This window comes from Malaya genurostris, chromosome 1 (genome assembly GCF_030247185.1).
Source record: "Malaya genurostris strain Urasoe2022 chromosome 1, Malgen_1.1, whole genome shotgun sequence".
Classification (NCBI taxonomy): domain Eukaryota; kingdom Metazoa; phylum Arthropoda; class Insecta; order Diptera; family Culicidae; genus Malaya; species Malaya genurostris.
The window spans coordinates 22,683,315-22,705,620 of NC_080570.1; the positions used below are offsets into that span (position 1 = coordinate 22,683,315).

At 38.0% G+C, this 22,306-nt stretch overlaps 2 protein-coding genes across 7 annotated transcripts in view; one reads left to right on the forward strand and one right to left on the reverse strand.

The window, feature by feature from the left end:
* LOC131434774 (E3 ubiquitin-protein ligase RNF19B-like) overlaps positions 1-22,306 on the reverse strand; it is a 120,074-nt gene that overhangs the window by 20,309 nt on the left and 77,459 nt on the right. The window lies entirely within an intron of this gene.
* Positions 750-15,356, forward strand: LOC131434787 (uncharacterized). Of its 2 annotated transcripts, none has more exons than XM_058601936.1 (7): positions 750-895; positions 13,171-13,326; positions 13,401-13,607; positions 13,687-13,872; positions 13,934-14,062; positions 14,126-14,598; positions 14,659-15,356. In XM_058601936.1, the coding sequence occupies exons 2-7, from the start codon at positions 13,213-13,215 to the stop codon at positions 14,798-14,800; spliced, it is 1,251 nt and encodes a 416-aa protein (XP_058457919.1). In that variant the 5' UTR covers positions 750-895; positions 13,171-13,212; the 3' UTR covers positions 14,801-15,356. The 2 variants fall into 2 exon arrangements, with proteins under 2 accessions (XP_058457919.1, XP_058457928.1); XM_058601945.1 differs by lacking the exon at positions 750-895 and adding an exon at positions 7,443-7,787.

The window sequence follows — 22,306 nt, forward strand, 5'->3', positions numbered from 1 at the left end:
TTATATAAGAAGCATAGTACACCTCCACTGTTTTGGCCGGATTTAGCATCGACTCGCTATGCAAAAACCACTCTCAATTGGCTTGCGGAAAAGGGTATACATTTCGTTGAGAAAAATATCAATTCACCAAATTGCCCTCAGCTTCGACCTATCGAACGTTACTGAGCAATCGTGAAGAGGGTCTTCAAGAAGACTGCTAAGGCAGCTGGGAACATGCAGGAGTTTGGGCTCAAGGCGTCAAAAAAATGCGATGCAACACTTGTCCGGAACTTGACGAAGAGCGTTCGATCTAAAGTTCGGAAATTCGTGAAGGAATAACTTGAGTTTCATCCGGTTTTCATTACGCTCAAGTTCAACCTCGTACAATGAAGGATCAATTTTTAGTTTGAATAAAATATCGTTTTTTATCATAATTTGAAACAAAAATTTGTGGATAGTTTATTTTCGATACACTGCTTATACTACATGAGAGCTTTGGATTGCTTACTCAGGACCAGCATCAATTCGGCATGATTCGGCAGCACTGCATCGAGCAGATGCTGCTGGGAGACGAAACGAACCGAAAATCGGAGAAAACTCTCAGCTCTTCGGTCTCGTATTCTCTCAGCAGCATAACTCCGGCGATCTCTCACATGCAGTATATGAAAACACTACGGAAAATCATGGCAATTTTCCATATCCACCCGACCATGAAAGATTTTCTAACATGTGGGAGAGAAGCTAGCGTACAAGCTCATGTTTAATCAGTTGCAGCTGTAACCTTGTCGTGTTCGGACGCGTGTCAATAGTGGCCGGTGGCATCCGGGGGAAGTAGTACCATTTCTGACAGAATTATTTCGTCGGTTGTCGTCGGGTAGAGGGAAGACAGAGAGAGAGATAGAGAGAGAGAAAAAAGGTGTGTATTGGGTTGTCGGTGGAAGTCAGGTGAAATATGCGTTAGATTATTTCCCGTGAGGAATGGGGTCCCACCCATAATAATTGGGTTGATGCAATTGGATATTCTCCGACATGGGTTCCGGGGAGGAGTGCAAGCCACAATGAGGTTACATGTGTTTTTTTTTGTCGATGGTTCGGTTCGGTTGAGCCCAATTGCAATGTTGGGTGTGTTGGACGCGGATGTACGCACACATTCGGGGAAGGGCGCGGTGCCGTGGAAACTGTACCGGATTCTTCCCCCCTCCGCCGTCCATCGACCGAGTGAATGCCTTCCGAAAGGAAAGCGATCCATATGTTGTGACAGTATAACTGATGACTATCCGTGCATGCTATTTTCGTAGTTAGCGTAGTATACACCGAAGAAAACCTTAGTACAGGCCAAATCAAGCAAAAACTGGACAACCGTCGTCTCGATAGAAGGGAGGTAACAACAACGACGCAAGGACGCAATCCAGACGTCGACCAGTTGGCACCAGGGATAATTACTTTTTCTGTTACTCTGCTGCTGTCGCTGTGTTCGGATTTGAAGGAAGTATGTTTTTTTTTATTTTCTAGTAGTGCTACTAGTAGGGATGATTGAAAATTGTATTGAACTGGAAAACAGCCGTCGTGAAGAGTGGATCAACATGACAAATGTGGTGTCCCGTTCCGCTCACCAAACCAATGCCAACGAGGGGGCGTGTTGGGGCGGACTGTAATTATTTCTTGTTAGAGTTGTACGGGAAATGTAACACAGGACTTTGATCCTTCCGAGAAAAACCACTACCGCCCGTTATTAGTGGGACACGGTTGACTGATAGTTGGATAGATAAGTCATTTGTTGTCTAGACAACTGTGACGAATCGGACAACTCCGCAGTTACCAACTCAAAATATCCACGGGAAAGTTAACGCGAAAAGGCCGGGAGCCCCGTGACCTAGGGCGTGTTTGTGATGCTGTTTGTACCGAGGATGTGGCGTGATGTTTTCGAAGAATGGATCTTTTTTATTTGCGCTCGAAGACAAAGAGTACGAGAGCAGCTATGCCTCTGGAACTGACCTTGTTCGTTATTGTTGTTGTAGTGTTTTGCTACTATGTTCAATGTTTGCCCATATTGATTTCGTTGATAGTTTTCAGATTCATGGAATTAATTTTTTTTCGCTGTTCGTTGTTCCCACAAAAGTGACTTGATATTACTCAGTCTCAGTCGACATGGTTATGACCTCAAATTACGAGACAAGCTGATCGCAATTTAGCACCTAAAATGCCAGCAATTTCCAGTTGCAAAGCAACACCCATAATTCACTTGTCAGTGCGCGTTGAAATTCTAATTTTTTTTGTTATTGCCGTGTACAGTTATCGGCCGCCACGATGCGCCTCTACCGTCATTATTCAGTTATTCGTGCTCATCGGAGCCCCTGTTGTTTTATTTTAAATTCAATTCCGGTTCTTCCCCGCACCCTCGTGCCCCAATTTATCTTATTTGTTCTGTGCCTTTGTTTTTTTTTTTGGATGGATCCACACGAGTCAATTTGCTGCGGGTCGAAACGGGTTCGTCTGAAAAGTGTAAACTATTTGTTTTAATTAATGTAGCGGAAATGCCACTATTGTTTCATGAATATCGGCTGGTCACTGGTTCTTCTTGTGGTACGAAGTTCTGCTTGAATGATGGTGAAACTACTGAAAAGGCGTATCGATAGATAGATCATCGAACCGGAACCGCCGCCGACGGTCCTAAATCTTAAATTCGGGTTACAATATGACGAGTGAAATTGGCATAACCTCGAAACCTTGTGTTTTGTGAGACGAACAAAGTGATATACATTGTTTTTTTTTTGGATACAGAAGAAACTGATGCAGTGACTGTGTTCGTACCGTAGTGAGAGCTGGCAGCAGTGAGAACCCGTTGATCCAGACAAAAAGGAGGATTTTCACTCGACCTTGGCCCATATATCGAGAGAAGAGCTTGTGCCCAATCGGAAACTGTTGTTTGGCGCATTTCGGAGAGATGACGCAAGCACCCATAGTAACTAGGTTATCTCGAAGGCAGGATGGAAACTGCAATCACGGGACAAACGTAAAAAAAGGCAATCAGTTCCCTCTTGGTATGGGTTTTTGCGATATTTTAAAGTACATTAAACTAAGACTATTATGATTAAAACACAATATCTCTTCTTACTTAATATAAAAATGATTATCATCGTATCAACACGAACATCAAGATCATTTATTAGTGAGATAATCGGAAACTACGAGTAGTTTTGATTCAGCTGTCATTTGCCAATCTGTGCGTACAGTGTACAAAGTTTGCGATAATCATTACTTACGCCAGCTGAGTTTTTGTGTGCTAAAGCATCTTCGGCTACTGAAATTCACCGAGAGTTATGCCTCGTTCATGGATTTACTGTAATAATTAGGAACGGTTAGGGTCGTGATTTCGAAAATGGATGAGTTCAAGACGAAGAGCGGAATGGTTGGCCCGGTATGCAAACCGATGACGATTTGTGTCCTAACTGATGAACTGGGATGGCTAGTTCTACTCAAATGTAATGCGAGAAGAAATGTAATAAGAGAAAGAGTGAACAAAGAAAGAGCAATCACTCACACAAACATACAAATATAATTGTTTGATTTTTCAATTGTTATACACTGAGATCTCATTTACGCGGGGGATACGTACCGCGTAAAAAAACCACGCAAAAATCCGCGTAACTTCGGAAATCCACATAAAAAAACGCAAAATTTATGATTTTTTTTATGTCAAATATCTTAGAAATCTAAGCATGAACTTAGCGAGGAACCTCTCGACGATGATAACGCAAATAGGTGAATTATTTTTTGTTGCTAATTAGTTACGGTAATTTTGAATTTGTTGCTCAATTTTGTTTTTATTTTTTTTTTTGAGTACTTCGCTAAGTTCATATGAAGTTAGCGAAGCCCCCTTTCCAAATATGCCTCAAAACAAATCGAAGCCCAGTGAATAATTATTTTGCTAATTTGCTGCCCAATTTTTTTTGAATACTTTGCTAAATTCATATGAAGTTAGCAAAGCCCTTCTCCAAAATATTTTCAAAACAAATCATAAATAATTTGTTACTAATTAGTTAAGGTAATTTTAAATTTGTTGCTCAATTTTTCTATTTTTTTTAGTATTTCGCTAAGTTCATATGAAGTTAGCGAAGTCTCTCTCCCAAATATGCTTCAAAACAAATCGAAGTCTGCTGAATAATTTGTTGCTAATTATTTACGGTAATTTTGAATTGGTTGCTTAATTTTTTTAGGGTTTTTGGTTTGTACGTAAAGTACATATTTAGTTTCGATTTCTTCGCGTTTCGCATTCGGCTCATCAGTGCTATTTTTTATATTTTTGAGCACTTTGCAAACTTCATATGAACTTAGCGAAGTACTCAAAAAACTAAACAAAAAATTGAGCAACAAATTCAAAATTACCGTAACTAATTAACAACACATTATTCACTGGATTTCGATTTGTTCTGAAGCATATTTGGAAGCGGGGCTTTGCTAACTTCACATGAACTTAGCGAAATACTCAAAAAAAAAAAAAATAGAAATATTGAGCAACAAATTTAAATTTACCGTAACTAATAAGCAAACAAATTAGCAACAAACTATTCACCTATTTGTGTTATCATCGGCGAAAGGTGCCTCGCTAAGTTCATGCTCATCTTTGAAATGCATGAAACGTCCAGATCTGGTGTAATCTCTAAATTTTTTTTTTCAATAGATTTTGGGACTTAGTGAATTTGAGACCACGTAACTTCGGAAATCTGCGCAGAATAAAACCGCAAAACTGAAAAAAAATTGATGCCATATGTCTTAGAAATGCATGAAAAGTCAAGATCTAGTATTGTCTGAAAAAAAATTTTCATTTTTTTTTACTTAAAAAAATTTTATCATAACACCAGATCTCAACGTTTCATGCATTTCTAAGACAAAACAAGAAAACCGCGTAACTCCAAAAATCCGCGTAAAAAAGTCCTCAGAGTAATGCGTTTTAATCCTGTCAGATTTAAAATTCATCAGTTAGATTTTGTTGTCCAAAAATATGTATTTTACATTACGTTCATCTGATCTGATGGGAGGAAGATTTCGACGACTTTGAAAGTCAATTCGATTATGGTAAGATTGCTGACAAAACCAACGATTTTTTAAATAATCAAAACTAGCTTTCAATCGCTCAATTTTCTCTTTTTTGTCACAACAAAATAAGCAATATAATTCATAAGTAAATTCAAACGTTTTTGGCATTTCTCATATAGAAAGGTGATGCAATATCACTGTGAAAACCGACTTTTGAAACCGAGGCCTGGAGGGTCGAGTCTCATATACCATTCGACTCAGTTCGTCGAGTACGCAAAATGTCATGTGATATTTTTTCTTGCAACTAACTTTTCTGGATGGCTGGATCGATTTAGACAAACTTAGACTCAAATGAAAGGTCTTGTAGTCCGATACCAAATTCTTAAATTTTGTTTCGATCTGACTTTCGGTTTCGGAGTTATGGGGTAAAATGTGTAACAAAAAAAAATATTCGTACTGATTTTTCTCAGAGATGACCTGGCCAATTTTTACTTACAGGGTCCGGCACTCGAAGTGTAACCAATTAAAAAGGCCATAAATTCAGTTTGGAAAATTACTTTTACTTAATTCAAAAGTACAAAATGTGTAAAAATAATACAAAATTCAGAATCAATTCACTTTTGCTCGATATGACCACCTTTTGCCTTGACTTGATGACTTGAGAGAGCGAAGGAGTTGCTTCGTTTGGCCGAAAGCGGTCAATTTCCGAACATTGTATTTTCTGACGAGAAAATTTTTCCAATTGAGCAATTCATAAACTCTCAAAACGATAGGGTTTACTTGACCGACCGTTCATACGAGAATTTGAGTCATCGATTGGCCAACAGGAGGCAGCACCCGCAACAGATAATGGTTTGGGCCGCTGTAGCCGCAGATGGGCGCTCTCCAATCGTTTTCATCGAGCCTGGCGTCAAGGTAAATGCGACATATTATCGGGAAAGTATTCTGGAGGTTGCTTTGAAGCCGTGGGCAGACAAACATTTCGGTGGCAGACCATGGACCTTTCAGCAGGACTCGGCACCGTCTCACAAAGCTCGAGTGAACCAAGAATGGCTGAAAAACAACGTTCCGAACTTCATCACGTCCACACAATGGCTCTCGAATTCACCAGATGCGAATCCAATGGATTATTCTCTTTGGGCCATTTTGGAGAGCAAAGTCCGAACTAAAAGAAACACCAGTCTCGAGGCGCTGAAAAAAGTTATTGTCCGCGAGTGGGCCAAAATACCTGCAAGTCACATTCGGCCAAACGAAGCAACTCCTTCGCTCTCTCAAGTCATCAAGTCAAGGCAAAAGGTGGTCATATCGAGCAAAAGTGAATTGATTCTGAATTTTGTATTATTTTTACACATTTTGTACTTTGAATTAAGTAAAAGTAATTTTCCAAACTGAATTTATGGCCTTTTTAATTGGTTACACTTCGAGTGCCGGACCCTGTACATTCAAATGTATGGTCTTATGGTCTTTTACAAAACTTCTGAATTTCACCTAAATCCGACTTCCGGTTCCGGATTTATAGGGTGATTAGTGTCAAAATCCTAATTTCAAATTACTCCGACACTTTTCTCAAAGATGGCATGACCGATTCATCTGGGTCCGACTTTTGGTTTTGGAATTATAGGGTAAAGTGTGTTATAAATTTTATGCCATCACTTAAAGTGGTTCACAAATAAAAAATCTAGAAAAATATGCTAAACCTGCCACAAAACTATTCGATTCGGTAGTTCCCCCTTCAATTGAAGACTTTTGAATTCTACACATTTCGTCTACCTCGCAGACAAATTAAAACCTTAGCAAGAAAAAAAACCTTCGGACTTTTACAAAATTGAGTACCCCAACGTTGTAAAAAAGATGATAGTCGGACGGGGCGAGCTCCGAGAAGTACGGTGGGTGCGATAGTAATTAAATCAATGCACCCGTCACTAGTTTAGCGTTATGCAACGGCGCATTGTCGTGTTGTAAGATTCACATGGATTTAAAACACGACATATTCACTGAGGTGAACAATGTGTTTTTTTAACCGAAAAAAAATGATACTTATGCCAAACGTAGCAGAGATCGGGGCCAACCCGGACATCTTAGCTTCGATTTCGATCTGGATTACGCTGAGTCAATTCAGTTTGGCGTGTGAATGTTAAAACATTCTACAACAAAAAACCTATTTAACGAAATGGCTTTGAGTCAAATAACTTTTTGCAATACCACTTTGAGTCAAATAACCCGTCATCAGTTTTAGCAGATTTTTATCGAAATTCCGCCAAATCACCAGATGTTGGAATTAATTGTACTAAAACATGTACTAAAATTCAAAATGTATTAAAACTTTTGAAACTATTGGATCTAAAATAAAAACAAATGTCAAAAGGCATCAAAATAGCTCAAACTCTATTCAAGTAGCAAAATTTTCATGGTTCCGCCGATTTGTCAACACTAGTTTTCGTTTGGAACATTGCTTCGGCGAATCCTATAAAAATATGCTAGTGAAGTAGAATTTAAGTATTACGCAAGGGGAGAGTCGCTTAACACAAACTATATTGTGCCTTTAAAAAAACACGTGATACACTGTGAGTCTAAGTGTGCCACGCTGTTCCCCATGAAACAGTTACTTGTCAAAACTGAGCCCTTTGTGTGCCGCAAATGTGCAACTGTATGAAAACGAAAGTGCCAATATTGATAAATGCGCCAACGCATTGTGTTAATGTGTGATTGGCACATTGATCTAAGCGTCCTCCCCTTGGTATTACGTCTGTTTACCGGTAAATGTTGAACTGGTAAGTAACACATCGGAACTGATCAGCCGAAAACGAAGTGTAAAGATGGTTATGTAGTACAAAAAAGGCCTTAAATAACTCAAGAAGTGTTACAGCAGCGCAGTCAAATGATTTTTTTTGCCAAAAATTTGACTGAAAAGGTTCGTAAAATTGGCATACAGAAGCTTGTCAAGATCGCAAAAATGTTTAAATGTTCTATACTGGGAAATTAGATACACTTGTTTATTAGATTTTGTTTCGCAGGATGATGTTTAATCTGACAATCTAACACTCATTTGAGATGCATGTTTACATTTCTAGAACAGGGTTTGTTCCTGCATCTGTCGGAACTGGACTACAACTGGTAACAGGAGCAAGCCGTAATGACTAGAGATGGACTGGTTTCGAGTATTTGAATTCGAAATCCGATCTGAATTTTTTGTATTTTTGAGCGGGTACGGGTCAGTTTTGGGTTGACGAATTGGCATACTCCAAGCATCTCTAGTAATGACACTCCGGTTGTGCAAAGATATTATTCAATGTTTTGCTTATGCTACTTCTATTTTAGCAGAGTACTCCAAAACTCTACAATACTAATATTTTTGGAAACGTTTTTGACGAACAAGTGTTGAAAATCCAGTCAATTCAAACTGCTCTAATGTTAACTTTCAGTTGCTCCGACATCAAAACAATGTCGGTTCGGATCGCAAAATGCGAACAAGAAATTCTACAGATAAAAACTGTGTAAAGTTTTGAAGCGAAAAATTCATTGCACTGTTCATCGTTGCGTATAATTCACACGATACCATTACATGAAAGCTCAAACTTGTCTTACGCTTAGGAGTTTGATAGGGCCGACAGTAGCACCTCTTATTAGAGTAAAGTAGCTAATTCGAGTTTGTTGATGCAAACTCGAAGTTTGTGACCTTTTTCAGGGATTCACAAGATGAAGGATATTTTTCAACTACTTAACAAATATTTGGAAGAATTATCACATGTGTTAACAATCAAACATCAAAAAGGACGTTCGAAAAAGTGACTTTTTTTACTAGTTGTCAATGACGGGTACACGGTTTAATGCACTGGGAATTGGCCTTACGAGTCAGTTATTGCATGCTTGAGCCCCGACCTGGAAGGATTCCTAATGTTAATAGGATCGTAGTAATAACCATGCACTGATTCTGTACGCTAATAATGAACTGATGGGAGCAACGAATATTGCGGGCATAGTTTACTGTACGCACAGTTAGGCAAATGAATTGAAATCAAAACAACACCTGACCTAGCTGTACGAATAACGCACGTACAGATATGTCATTTTCTGAACGTTTTACGATTTGTCGAATCTTAAAATAAAAGCGAACATTTCTCGTACTATGTATCCATCACATTCGGGATGGATACCCATTTCGTCTACTCATGTGGACTTCTTCAGGGACTGAAAAATAGATACAAAAATTAAGGAAATGTTTCTCACTAAACTAAGTAGATAAAAAAAAGAAATTGTGCTCACTTGTACAGCTAAATCAGAGAAACTGTTTACGTTCTTCTAATAAAAAACAATCAATGCCAACGAAATTATGCGGTTTTCGAAGCTACGGGTCTTTCACATGGATTTTCGAAGTTATACGAATTTCCGAAGAAATGCGTTTTCATGCGATTTTTTTACTTGGGTTTCCAAAGTTACGCGGTTTACCAAAGTTATGCGAATTCCAAATTTACGCGTTTTTTTACTAGGATTTTCGAAGATACGCTATTTTTTACGCCGAATTCCGAAGCTACGTGGTTTTTTATTCGAATTTCCGAAGTCATGAGGTTTTTTTTGCGGATTTGCGATGTTACACGGATTTTAGGCGGACTTCCGATGTTACACGTTTGTTTTGTTCACACGGATTTCACGCGGTTCTTTTTTGTGAATTTCCGAAGTTACGTTTTTTTGACATGGATTTCGGAAGCTTCGCGTTTTTTTACGTAGAGTGTTTTACATGTATTTCCGAAGTTACGCAGTTTCGCTACGCGAATTTTCGAAGTTACGCGGTTTTTCCTATGCAAATCTCCAAACTCACGTGGTTTTCCGAAAATATGGGTTTTTAACGTGGGTTTTTGAAGTTATGTGGATTTCCGAAGAAATGACTTTTTATGCTATTTTTCATTTGCGTTTCCGAAGTTATGCAGTTTTCCGAAATTACGCGAATTTTTGAAGCTATACGGGTTTTCCACGGATTTTCGAAGTTAGGAGTTTTTTACTGGGATTTTCGAAGGCGAGCTCTGGTAGAAGGTAAAAGTTGAGATACGAGAAGCCTTCTGCTTACTTAAATGACCCTTGTCACGTCTCACTTTCAGAACTTTATTCTTCACATCCTTCCTCTTCCTTGAGTACTATGGCTCTATAATTTCATATTCTTTCTCTTCTTATAATCTCTAGTTAGTTTGATATCGTTGAAAACCGAAAAAAGCTATTCAAACGGTAGGTTTTTTTACGCGGAATTCCGAAGTTACGTGATTTTTTCCCGTATTTTCGAAGTTAAGCGATTTTTTACGTGATTCTTTTTATGCGAATTCCCCCGAAGTAACGCGTACTTTTAAAAATGGATTTCCGAAGATGTGCATTTTTTACGCGGATTTTTGAAGTGGATGAAGTTATGCGGATTTCCAAAGATACGCGTTTTTTTATTTGGATTTCCAAAGCTATGCGGGTTTTCCGCGTACTTCCGAAATTACGCGGATTTTACTAGCATTTTCGTAGATACGCGATTTTTACGCGGAATTTCAAGGCTACGTAGTTTTTTTTTACTCGGTTCTACAAAGTTATGCAGGTTTTCGAAGTTAAGCGTTTTTTTTTACGTTGAAATCTCGAAGTTACTCGGATTTCCGATGCAACGCGTTTTTACGCGGATTTCCGAAGATACACGATTTATTTTTACGTAGATTTCTAAAGTTATATGGATTTCCGAAGATACGCGATTTTTACGAAGTATTTTTACTTGGATTTTGTGGTTTTTCGACGTTATGCGAATTTCCGAAGCTATGCGGGTTTTCCAAGGATTTCCGAAGTTACGCGTTTTCTTTACTTGGATTTTCGAAATTATGCGATTTCCGAAGCGATTTTTAACGTGGTTCTTTTTATGCAAATTTCCGAATTTACACGTTTTTTTCTGTTTGCACGGTTTTTCGAAGCTATGCATTTTTTAACATGGAGTTAAGGGATTTTTCACGCGGTTCTTTTTTGCGAATATCCGAAGATGCGCGTTTTTTTTTCACACGGATCTCCGAAGTTACCTAGATTTTCACGTGGTTTTCCAAAATTTTGCAGATTTCCGAAAATACTTATTATTATTATTATTTTAGTTGGATTTCCAAAGTTACACGAATTTCCAAAGACATGCGGGTTTTGGGATTTCCGAAATTACGCGTTTTTTTTGGGTTTCCCATACTACGCATTTGTTTTATGCGTATTTCCGAAGTTACGCGGTTTTTTACGTGGATTCCCGAAGATACGAGATATTTTTACGCTGTTTTCCGAAGTTATGCGAATTTCTTAAGTTGAGTGATTTTTTTTAAGCGGTTCTTTTTATGCGAATATCCGAAGTTACCCATACTCTTTCAAAAGAGTTTTCGAAGCTGTGCGTGATTTACCCGAATTTTCGGAGTGGATTTCCGAAGATACGCGTTTTCTTTATTGGGATTTCCGAAGTCACGTGGTACTTTCTATGTGAATTTTCGAAGTTACACGTTTTTTTTGTTCACACGGATTTCCGAAGCTATGCACTTTCTTTTTACTTGGATTTACGAAGTTTTTTAGATGGATTTCCGATGTTACATTTTTTGCACGGTTCTTTTTATGAGAATTTTTTTTTACGCGAATTTCCGATGTTACGGTTTTTTTCGAAGTTACACGTTTTTTCACTTAGATTTCCGAAGGTTCGCGTTTTTTCATACGATACGCACCCTTCTTCTGTGTAATTCCAAAAAAATAAAATAAGAGTGGACCATTTCGTCGATAGTCGTTTTGTCGAATGTAATTTGTAATTGTTTTTACCCCGAATCATAAACTACAGGGCTCTTGGAGTTGGATTATAGGACATAGTAATCAATTTCGAACGAACAGCAGAATGGCTGAATAGCAAAAATTACTCGGTTAATACATCGAAGCACATTCTACGAGGGTGCAATTATTCTTTCTACTGATTTGCTTTTGTCGAAATGAGCAAGACCAGAGCTGGTTCATGTTGGTAGCATTTGCACGAAATTTTATTTCAATAGAGTTTTCAAATGACCAAACCTTTTGTTTTACGAAACTCATATCGAATCCTTTTGAATTTTATGATGTTGTTTCAAAATTCAAATTGAATATTACAATTTCTAACTATGAAAAAAAGTTTTTATGAGTGATTTGCGCGATACCAAAAACAGAAGAGATAAAAATAGAAAAGCAAATAAACAACATCTTAGATACCACTCGGAAGGGACTGATGTCACAAAGAAAACTCACTGTTCTGTCTATTAAACCATGTACCCAACAGGTTCCGATTTGACATTTCCACTCAACATACTGCCAGAAAGTTACACACACTGCAGGACCAACAAAATCACCTGCAATAAAATATTCATCCTCTCAATTTATTTTAAATGTATGAGATGATGATTGTTTTGTTATGTCTGCACACCATCTTAAATAACCTCAATGTAGTCAGCTGTCGGGGGTTTTGAAGCAACATTCGAATAGACAAAATACTTTTGATTCGTAGACAAAAGGGCTCAACATATTTGTCATCCGCTTGTTTTTGAAACAGAACATAAATCCTTATGTAACAAAATTAAAACTTTTGCTCAAGACCAAAAAAATTGCCTAACTGTAGACGATAAAACAATATTCGCTGGTTGTTAACCAGGGGTTATGGCAGATGATAATGACCCTGAACATTCACGGTAAAACCACAAGCAAAACAGTGAGCTAGATTTGAGAGACAAGAGTGCCTGAGAACCACCAGAAAACAAAAAAATTACCACAAATCCCTGAAAGCACATTAATGAAACTAAACGACCTGTGGCATTTTTTCTCGCTCTATCATCTGTGCGAAGTGCTTTGTCGACACCGTCGTACGCCGCACCCAATATCAAAGGAAAGCATCAACACAAAAAAGGGGTTATTGACTACAATGACGTTCCCCCCTTTTGCGAACGACGGTGGGACGACGTCAGCCAGTGAGAGCCACTGAACCGGCAAATTTCGTCTAGAAATGGTTCGTTTATTTTCTGCCGTAGCATCCGAGCACAATATGTGGCCTTCAATTGCCCCGTACACACATATTCGATATTGATCGAAATCGACCTGTGAGGACCGACCCCGTATTACCTTTCGTAATAATTTTTTTTTTCGTTTGTTTGTTGGTTCCGCTTTCAGATTGCTACCAACGTCCAACCGACACGCAGCGACAGCAGCACAATGTCCGACACGGAGGAGGACTCGGGAAGCTCCGACAGTTGGCCCATGAACGAGGACTGGCTTGTTGAGGTCCTGAAGAAGCATCACGAGGTGCGATCCGGTATCAAGATTACGGTCGGTGAAATTAACAACGGCGTTTATGATGATGATGATGATTATTATTATTAATGAGGAACTTTTATATGCAGGATTTCAAGGTGAAACAAGGCTGCCAGGATGGGGTGAACAATCTGAGCGACATTCTATCGGTTTCGGTGGTGTACGAATTCCGGAGCGTTCAACCGGAGACAAAGAGTTTGGATATTGTGATAAAACTGTTGCCGCAGGATCCTTTCAGCAGATTTTTTGTAACCGAGGCACAGTTCGACTTGAGAGAGATTAAATTTTACACGAGTGTTAGTGAATTCACTTTTGATGATGATGATGATGGAACGAAGCTTTCGACGACTGATTGAATTACATTCATCATTTCAGATACTACCCGATCTGCTGTCTTTCCAAGAGCTTTATAACACCGAAAACTATGGTTCCGGAATGTTGGTATCGGTTCCGACATGTTTCTACACTCAATATGCGCCGGCCATCGCGGCTTCCCAGGGCAGTCCGGAACCTCCGGAAAGTATTCTGGTGCTGGAGGATATGCGTTCTCTTGGTTACAAAGTTCGTGCGAAGAAACAAGTTACTGAACAAGTCTGAACAATGTTTTTTTTTTGGTCTACAGGGAGCAAATTTTTCATCCGGACTCACGGTAAGCCAAACCGAAGCCGCTATTCGGGCTATTGTTGCAATCCATGTGCTTTCGTTAGGTATCAAAATAAAAAAGAAAGTTGACGTCAATGAAAAGTATCCGGTGAGTAGCATAATTTTTCAGCCGGGGTCATCAAAGAACACAAGTAACCGTCTCTTCATTTAGTTTCTTTTCCAAACGACTCGGGCCACCGAGAGCTATCAGCAGCTTGTCGAACAGGGAATGCCACAGTTGACCAAATTCCTGGAGTCCAAATCCGGCTACGGCAATGAGCTGAAGGCACTGAACAAAATCCGTCCCAAGACCAAAGAACTGATCGAAACGCTCCTGCAGCCAATCGAACCGATGGGACTGATCACGCATACTGACTTCTGGTGCAACAATCTGCTGTTCCGTGCCGAGTCGGACGGAACCGATAGCTGCGTCATTCTGGACTGGCAGATGGTGACCTACAGTCGTCCGACAAACGATTTGGCACTGCTGCTGATTTCTTCCATTCCGTCTCACATTCGGCGACAGCACAGCACAAGACTGTTGGATTTGTACTACACCTTGCTCAAGAGCAACTGTCAAAAGTTGGACGTAGATATCGAAGCCGACCTGGGCTACAGTCGGAATAAAATGGAACTGGAATATCGGTAACTATTGCTGCTTAAAAAAAAACGAATGATCACACCTCTAGATGTTGTACATTGCAGACAATCGCAACTTCTAGCGCTCTTGCTTTGCATCGGTTCTATAGATATTGCCATTGGGAATCCGGTCGCAGAGCAGCGCCTGTTGGACGTCCTGCGTGACTTCAACGACGACGGAGTGTTAAGCTTAACCGAGTGTCTGTAATCAAAGAGGTGACAGTCTTAGGTAACAAGTGAGCTTCAAAATATTCACAGTTTCGAAGAAACGAACAACATAAGGATTCTAACAATTTGTTGACTGGTTGGTGAAAAGAAAAACCAGGATTAAATTAAATCGTGAAAATTGCTGATCAAATTCCAAAGCGACAATTTTAAACCCGATTTCTATCTAGGCTAAGATGTTCTAGTGAATCGTTAGCGCTCTTCTGCATTATAAGAAATATATTCCTAATTGATATGCTAGTACCAGTGCTTGTAGCTAGAACCCAGACAGAGTAGTTCAGTAAGTGAATCGAGTCAATCAATCAACAGCAAAATCAGTCAATCACAACAAATTGATATGCCTTTTCTCCAGTAGCAAGAAGCAAGTTGCATCCATTTGAGCATTGTAAGCATGGTAAGAGGTTGGTTTCAGCTAGGCGTTACAAATTGCAAATAGAAGTTTTCTATTATCGCCCGGTCCATTAGAAAATAAATTTGGGATATGTTATGGCACACTAAATAGCATGCTTTTGAAGGAGAATACAAAAAAAGAAACATCATTAACTGTATCACGTTTAGAGATAAATTTCCAACGGTAGCCACCAGAAGATTTCCGACCGGAAATCTACCGGATTCATGGTTGAAAGCATTGACATTTGAAAACAACTTTACTTCATCACATTTGAAAATTTTATTGTTTTGAGTATTTTTAGAAGTGAGTAAAGTATCGAATAAACGTTGTTACGACATTCTGAGTAATTGGTTGAAGGAAAGGTGACCAGCATACGATACCACGAGAAACGAGTACGACATTTTGCATCACGACAATGTTCGGTCAAATGTTTCAGCTACTACACAAACAAATATTTCAAGACAGTTTGAGCATGATTTTGAAATACAAATTCAAATAGCTTAGAGTTCGTACAATTTTGTGGCGTCACTTAAAATGATGAATTGCCGGAAGACGGATTCAAATAAAAACCAATAGGAATATATGCACAGTGCCAATCAGTTCAGCCATCTCTGATGAATCAATTTGAGTACTATTTGGGAATGATAAACCAACTTTCCTGAGCCTAAGGTTTAAAAAAGGGGAATTTACATTTTGTGTGCACTTTCTTCAAATCGCGATAACTCGGAAACTGTTAATTCTATAAAATCAGATTCAAAAAAGAAGTCAGGGTGCAACAGAGAATCGACTGATAACTCTAAAATTTATACACATAATGGGCCGTATGAATAAAACGTAGCATGCTTGAATTTCGGTAGTAAATGCTACGTGTGGATCACGTTCCTGTCAAAACATGCTACAAGGTGTAGTATTTACTACAAGTTTTCGGTAGGTAGCTCTAGAGGTTTCTACTCGTATGTTTGTTGATAAAGTGAAGTACGGAAATTAAAAAAGTGGCTTTTTTACAGATGTAAGTACGTTTCTTGCTTTGTGCATGCTTATGCCAGCTTTTCCGGCTCTGCGTCGATACGGTATGCAGTAAATGCTTAAATCCGGAAGTAGCATTAACTACATGTTCGAACTTGTTTTTTATTCCTATTAAACCGCGTTATACTCTGTGGACTTTGTTTTTGAGAAGATACTACAAACAACAGACTTTACTACATTTTATTCATACGACCCAATGAAAACAAGTTAAAGGTATTTTCAATAGTTAAAAAATTATCGATTCAGTTTTTAGAATTCGCTCAAACTTAAAATAAAATTCCGAGTGTCATATACCAATCGATTCAGCTCGAAATTTCAATAATTTTTCTTGGAGATGGCTTAACTGATTTCTAAAAACTTACTCATATGAACAGCCCTATGCTCTCATATAATGTTTCTGAGTTTCATTTGGATCCGACTTCATTTTCCGGAACTACAGGATGATATATGTATTGAAACTGAAATAATGTCACTCATTTTGCTTGCGTGTAGCTGAACCGATTTCGTCCATCTAATATTCAAATGAAAGGTCTCCAGGTCCCATAAAAACTGCTTGTTTTTCAATCAGATCCGATTTCCGGTTCAGGAGAAATGGTTTACAATCCATTAGGCGAATTTGACTGACTTCGACTACACCGATTTTCGAATTCTGTGTCCAAATGTATCGGGAATAGAGAAGCTAAAAGAAGGCCAACACGAGTTCAAAATTAAATAAACTTATGGTCCCATACAAAAGTGGTGAACTTTATCCGATATCGACTTCCAATTTTGAAATTACAGGGTGATGAGTTTTTAAAATTCAAATCGTCATAGAAAATGACGATACCAAAAAAAATCTTCAAAGTTGGGCTCTAAACTATTTTAATTCATTCGTCATACTAATTCATGGACATTTTAGTTATTTTGGGTTATCCTGGTCGCTGAATACCGTTTCTGAAACCACCATAAATAAAACTTTCAAGAGGAACTTACTTCTACATCTCATGGAATGCTTAATCTATTGAATGCGTTTAGATTAAAATGAATAATTTCAAGGTTTCATACAAATTCTATCTTCGATTCGTCTTGCAGTTCCAAAATTACAAGGTCATAAGTGACTAAAATTAAAATAATTTCATGAAAACTAAAAACATCAAATATTCACGCAAAAAACACATGCGGATTGATAAAAAAAAGCTATCATCACACTGCTAGGTGGATTAAGTACGTTTTTGAAAATGAATTTAAAGCTAAAACAATTTCAAGGCTTTGGTAAAACTTCTTGAAAACTTTGGCAAGCGTTTCAAATGAAAAATAGGCATTTAAACAAAATTACTGTAAATTCTAAACCTTTACTAGGCTAACCCGTCAATATCCACAAGTTCCTTTTCTAATTCTTGGAAAAAGCGTTCAACTTTTTTCAGTGTATAATATTTTGAAGTGCCCAGTTGATTTCTTGCAACTTCAGCTCAGACACCATTTTGTATACAATTCAAGGCTTGCGAGCTACAACAAATGGAAAAATGTGCATGCAAAAATATATCCGCCTTTTTTTTTAAACCAGTTCTAAGTCAAATTGATCTTTTGAAAAACTAATGGTTTACAGTGCTGAATACGAATTTAGAGCTTCATCCAAGTCGTACTATGTAAAATCTCATATCTTGTTACCTATTTCTGGACTTGACAGACAAAAACTTTCAAGAATGCAGGATGTGCGGTTGTTCTTCAATTGGAATGATTTCTTAGTGGTTTGTCGAATTCAGAGTGGTTAAGCTGACGAAATGATTTCCCCGGATAGGAAGAGTGGCGGGTTAGAGTTCCGTCTCAGTGATAAATTTTTCACAAACTTTAATTTTTACTTCTTCATTAATTAATCTTTTTCCGGTTTGTTTTCTGGTTGAGCACTGTTTTGGGTTTCTGTTTCCTGGGGCTCCGGGAAAAATCCACTGGAGCAAGTTTCAAATTCAAATAATACAAAATCACTTAAAACTGTATCCTAGTAATTACACTGGGCGAAATGAAAAGGGAACCTACTAGCGAAAGACAGAAATGTTATCCCATTTTCATTTTTTTCTGAATGACGCCTCTTTTTATGTCGATACAATTACTCTCGTGGTTTTGTTCGTTTCATGTGCGGTCGCAGCCAAAGTTTGCTATCACAATCATAGAAAACCGGAACCATAAATCTTCCGACCCATTGAGACTTCCTAGGCCGCTACGGAACACTCGTTTCGGCTACAATCCACTTTCTGTTCTCTGATGTGTAATAATGAATAAGGGTTTCACCAACAGTTACCAATCGACGCATTAGCATGACCAAGCACGTTTCCGAAGTGTGCTCGCGTTCGTGCTTTTGGTCCGGAGTAAGCACATGAGGCACACAGGCGGAAGAATCATTTTGCCATCGACAGAATCTAGCTCTAGCAACTTTAGAAATACGAAAGAGAAGATTGAAAAATAATGTTCTTTAAGTGTTCCTTTAATATAAATTTGAATTTAATACGAGTTCTTTACTGACGATTTGCGATCTAGAACAGCTTTTTGCGTATTATACATTGATTTGATTATCTAGAATTTGCCACTATAGATGATAACAGAGCAATTGGAAGAATTTCATAACATAGTATTAACAGTGACCCAGTTTAGAAGAATGTTGTGCTAATTTAATTTATATTTTGGAGTAGAGGTGGTCAATCCGCTAGCGAACGGTTCAAAAAAACTATTTCAAGTGAACTATTTCTTTGATAAAGAACGATAGTTCTTGAATCTGCTCAAAAGAAATAAAAGTGATTTAATTTTTATAAGAAAGGGTATTTATAACAAGATGTTTCGAAATAGTCGTAGTTTTTAGGAATGCTGTAGAAATTGTATACAAAAGTGCACAAAAAGTGAACTTCTGCTACTTTTAATACATGCGAAAAAGTCACTGCATTCACTCTTAAATAGTTAGTTATCAACGAAATATGATTATGGTCTCGTATGGTTTTTGCAGAAACATACAATATTGCTATAGAACGAATGGACGACTCAAACTAGTTCTTTCGGTAGAACTGTTGAGTTCTGAACGGTTCCTCGAAATGAGCTGTTTCGCTCATCTCTACTTTGGACTCTCCATTGCCGGATCCTTCTGTTGAGTGAAAATGAGAAAGTCAGCAATATTTCAGTAGCATAATTGCAATTCAGTAGGCAATAAGATTGTGTTTAGTTACAGTTTAAAATTCAATATTTGCGTGTTTCTCGCTATTTTTTTCGCATTCCGAAGCTCAGTTTATGATTGGCATATTTCAGATCAATAAACTATTTAATCTTCAATTTGGAACTACATTCCCATACTGTAGCTTTGATGTTCATTACCTCTCAAACTCTCTGTTGAAGTTTTGTTGTTGAAAGAATTCCGCTCGATAATTTCTCGATATTCAATTGGACATACTGTAAACAGTGCTAATATCTTTGACTTTGAACTGAACAAATGTGTTTAAAATGTGGAATCTTTACTATACAGTGGCTCAGGAACTTGAAATCAACACATAAATTTTCATTTCATTTGGCTTTGAGCCATTGCATTGAATAACTATGGCAGCTCTCATGGGAAGGAGTGGATCGAGAAACTAAAATGATTACGGAATACGGTTACCTTACCATCAGAAGAGGAAGACGTCAATTTACCACTCAACCATCTATAAACCTTATTCTTACGTTTCGTCTTCGACTCATCAGTGCATTCGCAGTTTATGATGAACTGCTAACCGTTAGCCTATATTTTGAAAAGAACTAACTCGATCACGAATGTTATAAACTACTTATTTGGAGTGCAGTGGTTGAAGTTTCAACAGAAACCTTTCCGCGAGATGTCGATTCTGACAATGCCAGCTGGGTCAGAAAATATGATAGCTCCTAACTGGTCAACCAAAAGCATTCCTCATTTAGAAGCTGGGTAGGTTTAGATGTAAGATTCACGCTTTCTGATTTTGGCAATTTCTATTTAGTTGTAAAAATGGTAACGACGCAATAGGAGCAGCTCGTAAAAATTTCGCTAGCGCATAGCGAAAATTCGAACTACTCGCTCACCAAAGGTGCGAAATTGTGACAAGTAATTAAATCAATTGTCACCAATGCGATAAAAGTACTTAAAAGTACTGGACCAATTCTCACAAACATAGATTCAAATGAAAAGCCTTGTGGTCCCATGCAAAGTATCTGAATCTGTTTCGAATCCGAATTTCGGTTCCGAAATTACAAGATGATCTGTGCAAAAAATGAAAACATGTGCACTAGCTTTTCTCAGAGATGACTGAACCGATTATCATAAACTTAGATTCAAATAAAAGGTATCATGATCATATACAAAACTCGTGAATTTATCTAAAAAAGGCTCTCAGATCGGGCCCCTATCTTACAAGAAATCAGTGTGATAAGACATCGTTCAAAAAATCTCGGGACTGACCCCGAGATTACGCTTATAATTTCAAAAAAAAACTTTATTTTTCGAAAGTACCAACCTTCACAAGACATGTGTCAAATGTCAAATATCAACAAAGAAAAAAACAACCGACATATGAGTGATGTTACTTTCACGTTTGTGAAAAAAAAAATGGAAAAAATCCGTGTATTGATAAAACATCGTTTTTAGTGGGATAAATTGCTGTGTGTTATCCGGACCCTGCTCCACAAAAAAAACAACGATTTACTGCTGATACTCTGATGCTAAACGTGACCATACTAACAGCGGTCGTTTGAGTTTGCTGAATAGCCAGAAGTCACACGGAGCTAAATCAGACGAATACGGTAGTATTGGTTGAATTTTCGGCGAAAAATCTCGAAGAATCAATGAGTAACTTTTGGAACCAATCGTGCTTTCGCTTTTTTTTTTTGACCCAAATGATGTTTCAAAATGGTTTCACTCCTTTTGATATTCCAACGAACCCAGTAAGGCCTCTGACTGTTAATCGTCGATTCTCGAGCACTAATTCATCACCGAAGGCCTTTTGCAACAATCTGAACGTTTCGGCACTGGAAATTTGATTCCGCACAAAAAAAATTAATGAATAATTCCACTCATTGTGAAAATTGCCGATTGCATTTTCAATACTTCAAACAGACAGACGTATAGCAAACACTAATAAATATTTTGACGCTTGGAATATTTTGACACTTGGCACAGATGTCACTGACAGTCATACCAACCCAGGAAAAAAAATTTCGACGAATAAGTTCAAAAGTCTTACTTCTTTTTGCCCACAGTAGTATGTTCGAGCCCCGACCTGGAAGGATTCTTAGTATCAATAGGATTGTGCCATGCAATGATTATGTACGCTACGAAGTATGTTGAAACAGAAAAGCCATATTCCACAAAATATTCTATGTAATGCCAAGACTTTGTTTTGCTTACTGTACATCAACTGGAAGTGCTTTTACGATTTTTACGATTTTAAACAGTCAAACCAAAGCAACAACATATCAAAGATTCAGAGAGCTGTTTGGCAATAAACGGTATGTGACAGTAGACGAAACAACCATTCTACTACGGAGTCGAGTATCGTGCAGCCGGGGAAAGCCACCGAAGCGTCCGAAAACACAACAGGCAGCTGGAAGAACTAAATCGAAAAAAGTGGTCTCATATGAAGAAGAAAAAAAACGTGCTTAATCCACCTAGCAGTGAGATGATACCTTTTTTATCAATCCGCATGTGTTTTTTGCATGAATATTCTTTGGTGTTTTAGTTCTCATGACATTATCTTAATGACCGTCGTTTTAAGACGCAGTTTGAGATTTTAGTTATTCCGACATTACCGTGTCATGTCGGAACTGCATATCGGATCGAATTTAAACGTGTTACAATTGATTGAATATTCCATGAGATTTTGAAGTAAGTTCCACTTTAGAGTTTATCTACGGTACCTCTAGAGCCAGTATTCAGGAACCAGCATAACCTAAAAGGATTCGTATAGCCATAAACTAATATGACGAATGAATTGCAATAGTTTTGAATCCAACTTTGAAGCTTTTTTGGGATGGTTATCTTCTATATCGGTTTGAATTTTAAAAACTCATCACTCTGTAATTCCAGAATTGGATAAAATTCATTCATTTTGT

Bases quoted from the DNA above. Each gene is read 5' to 3' on its own strand.
- LOC131434787 (XM_058601936.1), top strand. From the start codon at position 13,213: ATGTCCGACACGGAGGAGGACTCGGGAAGCTCCGACAGTTGGCCCATG. The intron at 13,873-13,933 runs GTTCGTGCGAAG...TTTGGTCTACAG, and splicing joins TGCGTTCTCTTGGTTACAAA to GGAGCAAATTTTTCATCCGG. The intron at 14,063-14,125 runs GTGAGTAGCATA...CTCTTCATTTAG, and splicing joins ACGTCAATGAAAAGTATCCG to TTTCTTTTCCAAACGACTCG.